General features: G+C 39.8%; 1 protein-coding gene across 1 annotated transcript in view; it reads left to right on the top strand.

The window, feature by feature from the left end:
* Positions 1 to 16,268, top strand: part of LOC106089983 (protein dachsous) — a 449,615-nt gene that overhangs the window by 417,556 nt on the left and 15,791 nt on the right. Inside the window, exons 9-11 of the mRNA XM_059364882.1 lie at positions 1,093 to 2,308; positions 6,629 to 7,087; positions 7,200 to 7,572. Of these exons, the coding sequence (XP_059220865.1) occupies positions 1,093 to 2,308; positions 6,629 to 7,087; positions 7,200 to 7,572 (2,048 nt within the window). The remainder of the gene's footprint in view (positions 1 to 1,092; positions 2,309 to 6,628; positions 7,088 to 7,199; positions 7,573 to 16,268) is intronic.

Raw genomic sequence — 16,268 nt, forward strand, 5'->3', positions numbered from 1 at the left:
CGTATGACTGACTGGCGATACAAGAGAACAGCTAAATTGTGACAATAAAATGTAACAGTTTTTTAATTGGTATCCAGACAAAAAACCAACAACAACAAGAACAACAATGGCAATCAGACAAACAGGCAGCCAAACCGCAGACAGACAGACATCATTGTCCACCTATGTTTGCCTGTTTTGCTTGGCAATGCAGTTAATTGCATTAAAAAACGTTGCTAAATGTTTTTTGTTGTGTTGTTCTTGTTTTTTTTGGGATTTCAATGGTTGGGGGTATTGTAAAAATGTTTCAAAATCCTGGCAAACAGCAATCCCTTTAACATTTAATGACAACGAAACACTGCCTCAGCAATCCCCAACATTTTTCATTTATTTGTCAGAGTGTGGTGTGGTTCTTGTATTTCTCTTTTTTTGGCCGAAAAAAAGCTCCAGCTAAATTATGAAGCTATGCAAAACATGTGCGAAATTGAAACGTGAGTTACATTTTAAATTTTGGCTTAAAGATTAAAACGAAAAAAAAACAAAAGTTGGTCACAACTTACAGCCTAATGCAGTTATTCATGTGTGATGGGTAGTTAGTGGCTGATGGGGGCAATGGTGTTCCAAATGAAAGAAATTTTGTAAGTTCTTCACACTGAGAAAGATGAAAGAAGAACTCTTGATGAGGCACAAATATTGTGGGAGGATTTTTATTGGGTTGCCCAAAAAGTAATTGCGGATTTTTCATAATGTCGGTGTTGACAAATTTTTTCACAGCTTGTGACTCTGTAATTGCATTCTATCTTCTGTCAGTTATCAGCTGTTACTTTTAGCTTGCTTTAGAAAAAATGTGTAAAAAAGTATATTTGATTAAAGTTCATTCTAAGTTTTATTAAAAATGCATTTACTTTTTAAAAAAAATCCGCTTTTTGGGCAACCCAATATATCCTATAGGGTATAGCAATGCTAAAAAGGAGAGTCCATTGTTTCGATCTAGCCAAGTCCGTCGGTCTGTCCTTATATGTTAGGTCAGTACTGGTCGCACCGGATACATCCAGCACCTATAATTTCTAAGAAAAATTCTAACAAATTTTCCTCATTGCTTCTCTCTTCCAGGTCCCCGAAAATGTTGCCATAGGCCACATCGTTGGCTATGTTGCTGCCGGTGATGGCCGCAAACAGAATATGATCTTCAATGAGGATAATCTATATGTCACCTACACTCTGGCGGCACTCTCCAAAGATGTGGTGGAGGGCGCCTTTGACATAGATCGCCATACTGGATCTTTGGTGGTGGCTCGACCCTTAGATCGTGAAGAACAAGCCGAGTATCGTCTGGAAGTCAGAGCTCTTGATACCAGTGCCAGCAACAATCCCCAAAGTAGTGCCATTGCTGTAAAAATAGAAATAACCGATGTCAATGATAATGCCCCCCTATGGCTAGAGGATCCCATAGTGTTGCATGTCAGTGAATTAATGCCTCCCGGATCGGTTTTACACAACTTCACAGCCAGCGATTTGGATGCTGGTCTTAATAGTCACATACAATACAAACTGGTGAAATATGGTCCCAAAGTTCTGGCGCCAAGCGATAAAAGTAATCATATCACCACCGAAGACAAAGATTTATTTGCTGTGGACATTTTGACCGGAGGTCTTACCCTAATGGGACCTTTGGATTATGAAATGGTCAAAGAGTACATACTCATTGTCGTGGCTTTCGATTTGGCCGAAAATGTCACCGAACGTTTGCAGACCACCGTTACCGCCGTGCTCAAGGTCATAGATGAGAATGACAATGAGCCGGAATTTGTTATACCCCCAGTGCAAAAGGAAAGTCGCAATCGTTATGGAGTGCCCAGCAAAGTGCAAATGCCCACCTCTTTGATTTATATCAGCGATAATAAGCGCATAGACGATTCCCTTATACAATTGGTGGCCATAGACAAGGATTCTGGGAATAATGGTCGCATAACATATGCACTGGAGAATGGCAATGAGTTGGGTTACTTTCGTTTGAATTCGCAAACGGGATCTTTGGATCTCATCAAATCCTTGCCACCTTTTGGCAATGTGGCAGAAGGCCTGGTGGATGCGCCTGCACGCACCCTAAATCGCAATAAATTTGAATTGGTCATAAAGGCTGAGGATAATGGTCAGGATAAGGAGAAACGCAGCGCTTCGATGAAATTGCAGATTTTGGTGCGTGGCACCAAGAGTAATCCTCCACGCTTCATGCAGTCCATGTATTATGCCAATATATCGGAAAATTCACCAGCGGGTAGCTTTGTATTGCAAGTGACGGCAAAGTCTTTGAATAGTGGGGAGAATGGTAAGTGAATTTAGATTTAGATTTAGAGTAGACTAAAATAAGAAATGGATTGGTGAGATGGAGATGGTGTGGCAAAATGTCGGGTGCCATCGTAAGCGATTCCTTAGGGGTAGGGGTAATTTTTACCTTAGCATTCTGTCAACAGCCAAGCGACTGTTGATTAGGTATGATGGACATAACTTTAGGAGATTTGTACATGGCAAATGAAATGAAATCTATTGGGGAAAGTATACCGCATTTGCTGGTATTGTGGACAACTGCAGTCCGTGAAATTAGAGCAAATCGAATAAGAATTGCGCTTTCTAGGAGCTCAAGAACTATAATCGGACGATAGGTTAATATGGGAGCTATATCTGAACAAGAACAGATTCCAACCCTCAGGGAGCTAAAGCGATATCTGTGGACATTTTCAAGAAATTGGAACGATAAAGCGATTTTCATGGAATGATGGACAGAGACACAGGCAGACAGAAAAACCGAAAGACAGACAGAAAGACGGGTAAACAGACTGAAGAATGGACAACGAGCAAATAGACAGAAGGATGGGCATAGGAACAGACGGACGAACAGACAGACGCACGGATAGACAGACAGAAAAACGGCAGACAGATGGATAAACAGAAAGAAAGACTGACAGTCAGGCAGACAGAAAAGCAGACAGACCGACAGAAAAAGTGAAGGCGTTCATGATAAATGGAAAACGACTTTGGGAGTCTTGAGGACTGGAGGTTGACTATACTGATAGAATACCCATACTATGATGACAACAGAGATCAGGAGCGATGGGGACGAACGACCCACAGTGGACGGATAGAACGAAAGACTGACAGTTAGACAGACAGAAAAACAGATAGACCGACAGAAAAACGGACGGCGTTCATAATGAATGGAAAACGACTTTGGGAGTCATGAGGACTGGGGAGACAGACTATACTGATGGAATGCCCATACTATGATGACAACAGAGATCAAGAAGCAATGGGGACGAACGAAGCACAGTGGTATAGAATAAAAAATAAAACAAATAAAAAGGCGTAAAGTTAGGTCAGGCCGAACAGTGGATACCCACCACCTCGGGTATGTATGTAAACCACCTTTCGTCAAAATCCGGTGAAAAAGACATACATTTGCCCTCATGGCAGCAATATCGAAATATGTTCCGATTTGGACCAAATACTAAGAAGTACAAGCCATTGCTCAATTGTGTATAAGAAAATAGTGGTATTTTTAGTAGCTATTAGGTTGCCCAAAAAGTAATTGCGGATTTTTCATATAGTCGGCGTTGACAAATTTTTTCACAGCTTGTGACTCGGTAATTGCATTCTTTCTTCTGTCAGTTATCAGCTGTTACATTTAGCTTGCTTTAGAAAAAAAGTGTAAAAAAGCATATTTGACTAAAGGTTATTCTAAGTTTTATTAAAAATGCATTTACTTTCTTTAAAAAATCTTTTTTGGGCAACCCAATATATCTAAAAATAAACCGATCTGAACCATATACGACACAGATGTCGAAAAGATTAACATAAGTCACTGTGTCAAATTTCAGTGAAATCGAATTATAAATGCGCGTTTTATGGGGCAAAGACTTTAAATCGAGATAACGGTCTATAGGGCAGCTATGTCCAAATCTGGACCAATTTGGGCCAAATTGAAGATGGCTGTCGAAGGGCCTAACACGACTCACTGTCCCAAATTTCGGCGACATCGGACAATAAATGCGTCTATTATGGCCCCAAAACTTTAAGTCGAGAGATCAGTCTATATGGGAGCTAAATGCAACACTTGATCGATCTAGGCCAAATTACAGAAATATGTCGAGGGGCTTAACCTAACTCACTGTACCAAATTTCGTACAACATCGGACAATAAATGAGCCTTTTATGGGCCCGAAACCTTAAAACGAGTGATCGGTTTATATGGCAGTTATATCCAAATCTGGACACATCTGTGCCAAATTGAAGAATGATGTCGAAGGGCCTCACGCAACTCACTGTCCCAAATTTCAGCAAAATCGGATAATAAATGTGGCCTTTATGGGCCTATGATCCTAAATCGGCGGATTGGTCTATATGGCAGCTATACCCAAATCTGTACCGATCAGGGCCAAATTAAAGAAAGATATCGATGGGCCTAAGATAACTCACTGTCCCGGATTTCAGCAAAATCGGATAATAAATGTGGCTTTTATGGGCCTAAGACACTAAATCGGAAGATTGGTATATATGGCAGCTATATCCAAATCTGGACCGATCTAAGCCAAATTGACGAAGAATATCGAAGGGCCTAACACATCTCACTGTCCCGAATTTCAGCAAAATCGGATAATAAATGTGGCTTTTATGGGCCTAAGACCCTAAATCGGAGGATCGGTCTATATGGCAGCTATCTGGACCGATCTGGGCAAAATTAAGGAATCACATTTGGGGGCCTAACACAACTCTCTGTCCCAAATTTCAGCAAAATCGGATAATAAATGTGACTTTTATAGGCCGAAGACAATAAATCGGCGGATCGGTCTATGTTGAGGCTACATCAAGTTATAGTCCGATATAGCCCATCTTCGAACTTATCCTGCTTATGGACCAAAAAAGAATCTGTGCAAAGTTTCAGCTCAATATCTCTATTTTTCAAGACTGTAGTGTGATTTCAACAGACAGACGGACCGAAGCTCGAACTATTTTTCAAAATGCCAATGTGACCAAATTAAGAGTCCTGCCAAGAAGATCCCAGATGACCTAAACTACTATATTTCTCCCATATCAATGAGCGCAGTCCGATTTAAATTTAAGCTCAATATTAAGGGGCCTCCTTTTTTATGCCGAGTCCGAACGGCGTGCCGCATCACACCACTTGATGGAGGAGTTTTAACACGGCAAGATACCTCACAAATGTAACCAGCATTAGTCGGGGGATAACCACCGCTGACAATTTTTCTGATGTTCACACCGGGGTGAACCCAGGCAACCTCTACGCCACGATGGCTTCCCGGACCACCTGGGACCATGAATATTTGAATAGTTTTTTGATTTTATCCCACTGTGCGATGCGAAGTTGTGGGACTTTGGGGGGGCTTTTGAAGTCAACACAACGGTTGTGAGATTGATCACCCTTTCGCGAGAAGCTTTTAGTGGGAAAACGACGAGATTTAGACGTTGGTGATAAATGTCAAGACCTCATCGCTGGGCTGGTGCGACCGAGTGGTGAAGGCCTAGCAATGACATGACCTGCCACCTTAAAATTTCATTTTAAGTCAAATTTTCAGTAAAATTTTTTTTAAAGACAAAATTTCAATAAAATTTTCTCTAAAGACAAAATTTCAGCAAAATTTTCTCTAAAGACAAAATTTCAATAAAATTTTCTCTAAAGACAAAATTTCAATAAAATTTTTCTAAAGACAAAATTTCAATAAAATTTTCTCTAAAGACAAAATTTCAATAAAATTTTCTCTAAAGACAAAATTTGAGCAAAATTTTCTCTAAAGACAAAATTTTAGTAAAATTTTCTCTAAACACATAATTTCAGTAAAACTTCCCTAAAGACAAAATTTCAATAAAATTTTCTCTAAAGACAAAATTTCAATAAAATTTTTTCTAAAGACAAAATTTCAATAAAAATTTCTCTAAAGACAAAATTTCAATAAAATTTTCTCTAAAGACAAAATTTCAGCAAAATTTTCTCTAAAGACAAAATTTCAGTAAAATTTTCTCTGAACACAAAATTTCAGTAAAACTTTCTCTAAAGACAAAATTTCAATAAAATTTTCTCTAAAGAAAAAATTTCAGTAAAATTTTCTCTAAAGACAAAATTTCAGTAAAATTTTCTCTAAAGACAAAATTTCAGTAAAATTTTCTCTAAAGACAAAATTTGTTTAAATCTTCCTTTTCCCTCAAACTGATGGACATGTCAAAACCTTTCAATTTTCCCTTTGAGTAGCAACAAAAATGCACTCACGTCTTGTCTATCAAAATGTCAGATGTAGCAAAAAGTGACTTCCCCATTTAAGATTTCACACTTAACCACAGATTGACAGTAACATAGAAAACTCTTTTTGCAAAGGAAAAGAAATCAAATGTCACGTTTGAAGAGATGCCTTATTTTTTCCAAACTCCAGGGAAGCATTTAGCATAGCTGCCTACTCCACTTCAAACTCGCTGAAGTTGCACAAAAATTCATATTGAATAGCAAAGTGTTAACAACAATTAACGGTTTTCTTTAAATTTTTTTCTTTTTCTTTCCTTTTCTCTACCCTTTTGCATGGTTTGCCATCTGCCACATGTGCCACATTTGCTGCTGCTGCTGCTGCTGCTGTTGCTTTTATAGCTAATCTCACCTATGAGATACCAACAGGTGTCGCCGATAATCATTTTCACGTTGACACCCAACGTGGCATTGTCACCACACGCGGCCAATTTGATCGTGAAACAAAAGCTTCATACATTTTGCCAATTTATGTTTACGATGCCAAACGTTCGAGTGCCAATCTAATGGCCGTTGCCAACTCAGCTGCAAGTGCAACAGCTATGAATTCGGCTGCGGCAGCAGCTCGCCGTCAACAACGTTCATCGGTGAATGAGGCAGCCACTGCACAAAATGGCCAATTTGATGTGGCCACTTTGCATATAACCATAACTGACGTTAATGATCATGCCCCGGAATTTAGACCAGGCTCCTGCTATGCCTTATCGGTGCCGGAGAATAGTGATTTGGCGGTAATACACACCATTGTGGCCACGGACTTGGATGCAGGAGCCAATGGAGAGATAGTCTACACCATTATAGGTAAGAAAAGTCAAAAAACCCAACATTAAATATACCCATAAATCATTTATCTTATATTGTACAACTTTGTGGTTTCCCTTTCCTTTCTTTATTTTTTGGGTTTTTTCTATAGGTGGCAACACTGGCAATAAATTCAGTCTTGATATGCACTCTGGTGAACTGACAGCTCGTCCTTTGGATCGTGAACAACAATCACGTTATATCCTACAAATTCAAGCCACCGATCGCGGTTCACCCATCAGCTATCAGGGCCATTGCAACATCACCATTTTGGTTGAGGATCAAAACGATAATGATCCCCATTTTGAACAACCCAAATATGTGACCAGTATTGCCGAAGATGTACCAGTGGGAACGAGTGTGATGCGCATCCGTGCTATGGATGATGATTTAGGTGTCAACGCTCGCCTGCTATACACTTTGGCCAATGAGACCCAATGGCAGTTTGCCATAGACAATAAAAGTGGTGTCATAACCACTGTGGGGTAAGTGAAGACGTAAAATTATTAGAAAATAAGATAAAAACAAAAAGTTTAACAAAAAATTATTTTTTAATTTTTAAAATTAATTTTTAATTTTTTTAATCAATTTTTTTAAGATTTCCGGATGATTTTTTTATTAGTATGAATTTTTTTTCTGGTTTTTATGGAAGAAAATGTATTTCGATTTTTAGAATTTCCAACTGAATTTTTAATTTCTTTTAAAGACTTTTCTTAATAATATATTGAATATTTATTATTAGCACTAAATGAATAGATTTATATGTATTTTCATTAAAATAAAAAAAAAAATATCCAGTTGGATGTTATTGTGAAAATCTTCCTTGAAGGTTTGTGTCTTAAGTCTTTTGTTTTCCCACATTTTCTCTTCAATTATCTGTAATTTTTCTTTGCGAAGCTCAACACAATTTGGATTCAACAGTGTCGGGAGTCATAAGGCAATCATATTTGAACATGACATACATACATGACAGCTATATCCAAATCTGAACCGATTTCCAACAATTTGTTGTAGGTGTAGAATTAAGCATTTTAGAAAATTTTAAGAAGATCGGCTAATAAATGCGCTTACAAAGGGTCAAGCAGTTAAAAATGGTTGATACATATGTAGGAGGCCACCGTAGCGCAGAGATTAGCATGTCCGCCTATGACGTTGAACGCCTGGGTTCGAATCCTGGCGAGACCATCAGAAAAAATTATCAACGGTGGTTTTCCCCTCCTAATGCTGGCAAAATTTGTGAGGTACTATGCAATGTAAAACTTCTCTTCAAAGAAGTGTCGTACTGCGGCGCGCCGTTCGGACTCGGCTATAAAAAGGAGGCCCCATATCATTGAGCTTAAAACTTGAAAACCGATTCGCACGAAGGTTTTCTTATGACTCTTGATAATACTGGTGAATTTGATAAAAATTGGTTCAGATTTCGATATAGCTCCCTTACATACATATGCAAAATGCAAATTTTGCCCATGAACATTCCACTAAGGAACAGGGGCAAACTTCTCACATAGCAATGAGTGCAGTCTGATTCAAGTTTAAGCTCAATGATAAGGAGCCTCCCTTTTATAGCCGAGTCCGAATGGCGTGCCGCAGTGCGACACCTCTTTGGAGAGAAGTTTTACATGGCATAGTACCTCACAAATGTTGCCCGCATTAGGAGTGGAAAACCACCGCTGAACATTTTTTTTTCTGATGGTCTCGCCAGGATTCGAACCCAGGCGTTCAGCGTCATAGGCGGACATGCTAACCTCTGCGCTACGGAACCACCCATACACTAAGCCCTGCAAAAATATCACCACCATATTGCTGTACTCTCAAATTTGAACTCCAATTGCTATTGGTTAAGGGAGAGTTTATGGGGTGAGACAAACATTTTCGGTTTGAAGGAAGTTTAGGGGGCGGAGCCTGAAATAATATCAGCTTCGTCCTAGGGCACGAATTTGTTTGAAACCCATAATGTTAAGCATTTTGAGGGTGGCTATCAAAATATTCCGGGCTATTGATCTCATTTAGACCCACACTCATTTTTTTATACCCTCCACCATAAGATGGGAGTATACTAATTTCGTTACTCTGTTTGTAACTACTCGAAATATTCGTCTGAGACCCCATAAAGTATATATATTCTTGATCGTCGTGACATTTGATGTCGATCTAGCCATGTCCGTCCGTCTGTCTGTCCGTCCGTCTGTCTGTCGAAAGCACGCTAACTTCCGAAGGTGTAAAGCTAGCCCCTTGAAATTTTGCACAAATACTTCTTATTAGTGTAGATCGGTTGATATTGTAAATGTGCCATATCGGCCTATGTTTTGATATAGCTGCCATATGAACTGATCTTGGGTCTTGACTTCTCTAGAGTACGCAATTCTTATCCGATTGGAATGAAATTTTGCACGTCGTGTTTTGTTATGATATCCAACAACTGTGCCAAGTATTGTTCAAATCGGTCCATAACCTGATATAGCTGTCATATAAACCGATCTGGGATCTTGACTTATTGAGCCTATAGAGGTCGCTATTATTATCCGATTTGCTTGAAATTTTGTATATAAGATTCGGTCCGGCCGAACTTAGCACGCTTTTACTTGTTTTTTTTTTTTTTTTTGGCATTGGTTATATACATTAAGAGTCTTATTTCAGTGTACTCTACTACCAAAGTGTACTCTACTACCAAAGACCCTTTATTGCTGTCCTATTCTATCCTGATAGGCTTTCATTTATTATTTTTAATTCCTTTTTTTTTTTGTTGGGTAGAACAGGTGGAGGGGGATTGCCCTCTGACACATCCTTTCATTTGAGTACAAAAATTTTTCGGTCGTCTCAGATGGCAGTTTATTGTTGTTTTTTTGGGAAGAGAGTGTTGGTCCTCCCGATGCTAATACACAAAATACAATTTAATTGAGTCCTTTATTGTCGCGAACTACATATCCTGCTGAACGGCAGGGCGTAATTCAGATACTTCCATCCTATGTAAACATTAAACTACTGACATAGACATTTCCCTTAATTCACATATTATCGCGCTCATCCTATTGAAGAGCATTTAGTGGGTGGGCTGATCCCAGACTCTGTACCAAATGTGTATACCAGATACGTAGTCAACTCCCAAAAACCTTTCATTTGATATCCATTTTGTGTCGTTGGACATTCCCGTTTTGGACGTTTTTGGGGTTGGGGGAGCCCGTAGACACCATGGACCAAATTCTTGTAACAGATGTCTACTCAACTTCCAAACACATTTTATTTGATACCTACATTGTCCCAATCGATAAATATGTGCTGTTGAGGGGTTTTTTTTTTGGTGGGGGGAGAGCCTCAGACACCAAGGAAAACATTTTTATATCAGCTTTTTTCTCTACTTTTAAATACCTATCATTTGATATCCATATTGTCCCAATCGGTAAATGTGTCCTGCTTAGGGTTTTGGGGGGTGGAGGGCCTTCAGACACCAAGGGATACATTTTTATGGCAGATTTTGTAGTCCACTTTTAAATGCCTTTTATTTCATACCCATATTGTTCAAAGAGGTAAAAGTGTCCTATTGGTTGGTGTTTTGGGGGTGGGGGACCCCCAACACATTTAGGGTGACATATTAATGCCAAGTTCATACTCTATTTTAAAATACCTTTCTTTTGATACCCATAATGCCCTAGTCGGGAAACATGTCCGTTCGGGTGGGTTTGGGATGGGGCGTCCCCCCAGGTTATTAGACCCCAAAATTTTATACCAATTTCGTGATTTTGGGGTACCATATGGTGGCAAGCAAAATGTCGCTTAAAACGATGCACCCATCTCCGAGATCTGACGTTTTTCAAAATGAGGGTATGGAGGAGGGTTCATCAGTAGCTTTTTAAGGCTGTAGAAGACACGGTGTGCTTATTGACATTCGTCTTAAATCTTTGGATGTCAAAGTGGGTGGGAAAAACATTTGCCGCAAGTCGATTCCACATACGAACGGATCTGGCGAAATAAGAATATTCTCTCTATAATGCATTTTGCGGTCCGCTGGCCAAACAATTACAAACGGGTGTGAGTTCCTGGAATGTCTAGTATCCCTGACATACATCCTTACATCAGGAATAAGAAGACTAGTGTCAGACGAACACACACCACGAAAGTACCGATAGAACAGCGCCAAACAACCTACATAGCGACGATGATGAAGGGAGGCAGTAGAGTTGGATACCCCACTGTTCCCAAGCAACGCCATCGCTCTCCTCTGTACACGGTCCAGTAGCTCCAGGGATGATTTTGAAGCTCCAGCCCATACATGTGAGTTGTACTCCATTTTCGGCCTTATGAAAGTGGTGTAGATGTTAAGAAGATCAAACGGAGTGAAGTAATTCGTACACCGTTTAAGGAAGCCTAAACACTTGAATGCTTCTTACGACACTTCCAATACATGTCTAGCCCAACGGACATCACTTTGTATTATCATGCCCAGAACATCAAGAGCTTCTGATTGCTCAACATCTACACCGCTGATAGACAAAGATGATCGTAATGGGTCAGCGAATCGTTTGTGTGACAACAAGCAGCACTGAGTCTTCCGCGCATTAAAATCTACTCAATTCATTCGACCCCACTCAGAAATGGGGCAGAGTGTATCATCAGTGTATCATATAATCCGCCTCTTGTCCTCATTCTCTCGAAGTCACGGCCTATGGTCGAAAGAGTACGAATGACAGAGATAACTGTCATCCGCAAATGGGTAGATCGAATTCGATGTCTGACCCAACAGATCGTTGAGGAAAATAAGAAAAAGAGAAGGAGAAAAAACAGAGCCCTTAGGTACACCTGCGGTCAATGATTGGATGAGAACCAATCTATAAGGACTCGAATAGTTTGATCTCTGAGAAAGCTCGAAATAAATCGAACGAAGCCATTACCGAGACCAAATGCGACGAGTTTTGATAGTAGTGCACAGTGCCAGACCCTATCGAATACCTTGGAGATATCCAGAGCCTCAAGCTTACTCTCCCCAAACTGGTGGATTGAGGGACTCCAACGTTCCGACAAAAGTGCCATGAGGTCGCCCGTAGAGCGATTTCTGCGGAACCCATACTGTTGATCGCTAAAAAGGCCATTAGGCTCTAAATACCTCACAAGATGGTGATTAACCATTGCCTCACTCTTCTGGGGTATTGGCTGAACGTTGGCAAACTTCCAACGCGCTGGGAAGACTCCCGCACGGTAGGCAAGGTTGAAAAGGTTGCATAATGGACAAGCTAGCGTCGAAGAATATTTGCGTAAGACAAGTGTTCATATGCCATCCGGGCCCGGGGATTTATTTACATCTAGATTCTCGAGAACCCTCCACGAGTTCAAAAAAATATTTGAGGCATGACGCCAGCTACATTTTCGATTGAGGTGAGTGGTTGATTGCTATCCGGCAGGCAACAGTTCCCTGCAAATATATCAGCCAACAGGTTAGCCTTATCAACCGGGTCAGTGAATGTTCGATCGTCCTTAACAAGAGTTGAAGATGAAGAACTACCCTTTCTTACTTCCTTGTGTAGAAGTAAGAACCTTAGTACGCAGACACCGTCCGTAAAGAAATTGTTCGCGCCTAAGCAAATTGGCTCGCGAAGATCCTGCCTGTTTGCGCAGCAGTTCAGTATTGGCATTTTTATCCAAGCGCCAATTCCTGAATGCCACCTCTTTCGATCTGACCGCCATCTCTGCATGTCTGGTTTAATCAACTTTTGTCGTTTAACCTTTGCCTTTCCTTATTGATTTATTTGTGTGTGTGTTTTTTTTTTTTTTTTTTTTTAATTTGTTTCCCCCTATAACCAGTAAAGATGACATCTTTCTACAAAAGTTTGTGTCTTAAGTCTTTTCTTTTTTACCCTCCACCATAAGATGGGGGGTATACTAATTTCGTCATTCTGTTTGTAACTACTCGAAATATTCGTCTGAGACCCCATAAAGTATATATATTCTTGATCGTCGCGACATTTTATGTCGATCTAGCCATGTCCGTCCGTCTGTCCGTCCGTCCGTCCGTCCGTCCGTCCGTCCGTCCGTCCGTCCGTCCGTCCGTCCGTCCGTCCGTCCGTCTGTCTGTCGAAAGCACGCTAACTTCCGAAGGAGTAAAGCTAGCCTCTTGAAATTTTGCACAAATACTTCCTATTAGTGTAGGTCGGTTGGTATTGTAAATGGGCCATATCGGTCCATGTTTCGGATAGCGCAATTCTTATCCGATTGGAATGAAATTTTGCACGACGTGTTTTGCTATGATATCCAACAACTGTGCCAAGTATAGTTTAAATCGGTCCATAACCTGATATAGCTGCCATATAAACCGATCTTGGGTCTTGACTTCTTGAGCCTCTAGCGTGCGCAATTCTTGTCCGATCAGAATGAAATTTTGCACGACGTGTTTTGTTATGATATCCAACACCTGTGCCAAGTATGGTTCAAATCGGTTTATAACCTGATATAGCTGCCATATAAACCGATCTTGGGTCTTGACTTCTTGAGCCTCTAGAGTGCGCAATTCTTATCCGATTGAAATGAAATTTTGCACGACGTGTTTTGTTGTTATATCCAACAACTGTGCCAAGTATGGTTCAAATCGGTCCATAACCTGATATAGCTGCCATATAATCCGATCTTGGGTCTTGACTTCTTGAGCCTCTAGAGGGCGCAATTCTTATCCGATTAGAATGGAATTTTGCACGACGTGTTTTGTTATGATATCCAACACCTGTGCCAAGTATGGTTCAAATCGGCCCATAACCTGATATAGCTGCTATATAAACCGATCTTGGGTCTTGACTTCTTGAGCCTCTAGAGGGCGCAATTCTTATCCGATTAGAATGGAATTTCGCCCGACGTGTTTTGTTTCGATACCCAACAACTGTGCCCAGTATGGTTCAAATCGGTCCATAACCTTATATAGCTGCCATATAAACCGATCTTGGGTATTGACTTCTTGAGCCTCTAGTTTTTGCATAAAGTTTGCGTCTTAAGTCTTTTGTTGAGTTTACTTGTTTGAGAGAGAAAAACTCTCTCCCCGAATGGTTGACTTGACAGTTTTTGTGCGTATTGTACAATTGGATTCCCTAGAACTTTATATTAGGGATAATGGGTAAAGGAAATTTGTTTACCCATTATAAAAAGTTTGTGTCTTAAGTCTCTTGTTTTAGTTTCTTGTTCGACACAAAAGCACTCTCCCCTAATGCATTAAGGGGAGAGTTCTTTTCCATGAAAGTTCCGTATGTGTGTTAAACATAGTTTTTGCCAAGAAATTGTTGATATTGTATAATAATAGCCATGGCTAAGTTTGTGTCTTAAGTCTTTTGTTTTATGATCTTCTCTAAAAAGCAATTAAAATCTCTTACTCATTCTTTATTTGTATACCCAATTGATGGACTTTTTATGACACCGTTTCAGTTAGAAAAAGTGTGCTAATCTAACTCCAATTATATATCGCTTACAAAATAGCTAAGTTAAGCTGTCCAATATATCAAAGAAAGCAAATATTCACAACAAAGGACATGTTTTTAATCCCTTTTGGTGGGATTTTTTTTTTCTCATAGCCACATTTAATCTATGATGTATTGGGTGTTGTAGGAAGAAAAAAATTGCCTGCGGCTAATATTTATATCTGATGGAATACCTCACAACATCTTTCAACAAATTTCGTTTTCTTGGCAGATTATCCGTACAATGTAGGGTTGCTGTGCAAGACCTATAATTTTATTAATACACAACCTACGCAATAATATTTTGAGTGTGTGTGTGTTTTGGGTTTTCTTTCTGTTGTATCCCTTGTTAGGTTATATTGGAGGCCGTTTTGTTTGGGGTTTGTTGTTTGTACAACACAACTCCTCTTTAGTAATTGTGGCATAGGTTTGGATTCATTTCTTGGCTAAGGCCATATTGTAGCCTGTCGCCTCTTGAGGCAGGATGCTGCTATGGGCTGCAATTTTTTTCTCGGTACTTTTTTTTTTTTGGCCAGAACCTTCAAAACCTTGCCTACAACAAATTGTTTTATCTTTATACGTTATTCCTTCAAAGAAAAAAAAAAACACCAGCCAGCAACAAACTCAAAATATTTTTGTTTTTCTTGTCTTTATTCTTTTTTGCTTAGCCCTGCCAGGAACAACAATAACGATGTCAAGTTTTTGTTTCTGTTGGTAGTCAATGTCTGTTGTTAATTTTTTTTTTGTTTTTGTTTTTGTTTTGTTACTGGTTGAGGCCATTTGTTGCTGCTTTTGTGGTGTGGCGGCGGCGGCGGCATAGTATTGCTGCTGCTGCTGTTGCCTGTGATGTTTTGTGTGGCAAGTTATATGTTGCTACAACAATTGTACATTACTTAAAGGTCGTTTCTGGGCCGCTGTGCGAAAAGAGGGACCAACAACGACGTTGACCAAAATGGCTGGGAAAAAAAACTATACCACAAAAATTAAATCAATACATGTAGTTTCCATTTTGTTGTTGTTATTATTATTGTTGGCCCGAGTGAGCCTCACTCGTCTAAAAATAAAACCAGAAAAACCTTTTAACACAACATTCACAATAAAATACGCGTCTGCATACACTATGAAGGCTTACTTACTTTCAACTCAGCTCTCAGAGACTAACTGACTGACTGACTGACTCAGAGGAAAAAAAAAACTTTTTTCAACTTTGATACTCAGTATTTTTCGGAATCAGACCCCCTCTGGTGCAAATTTATTCATATGGACAATCAATGATGACAACAATTGCAAAAATAAATTGTTCTTCAACAATTTCTGTTTGGCTTGCTCCCTGCCTCGCTGCCCACATCTACCCACAAACAACTGGAGGATGTCCAGCTCCTTAGGCAGCAGCAGCAGAAGAGGAGAAAAACTATGTTTAGCCCTTAGCCAGACAACCCCAGCTTGGGCCAGCCAACCAGCCAGCCAAAAAAAGGGTTAATCAACATTAACAACTTGTGGAGAGGGCCTCATCATCATCTCACAGCGACATTGATGGGCCTAAGGATGCTGCAAGATCACCAACTAAACAACAATCACAGCAATCCACTATCTTAAGGATGAAAAAATAATACATAAATTTATTTAACATAAAACGAAAGAGACATCTTTTTCTTTCAGCTTTTGCAAATTTTTATTTAGCAAAAGATTGTCGGCCAGAGAGTGAGAGGCAGCACATATCGCAATTGGTGTCCACAAGTCCCCACCACTTGTTG

This window comes from Stomoxys calcitrans, chromosome 3 (genome assembly GCF_963082655.1).
Source record: "Stomoxys calcitrans chromosome 3, idStoCalc2.1, whole genome shotgun sequence".
Classification (NCBI taxonomy): Eukaryota; Metazoa; Arthropoda; class Insecta; order Diptera; family Muscidae; genus Stomoxys; species Stomoxys calcitrans.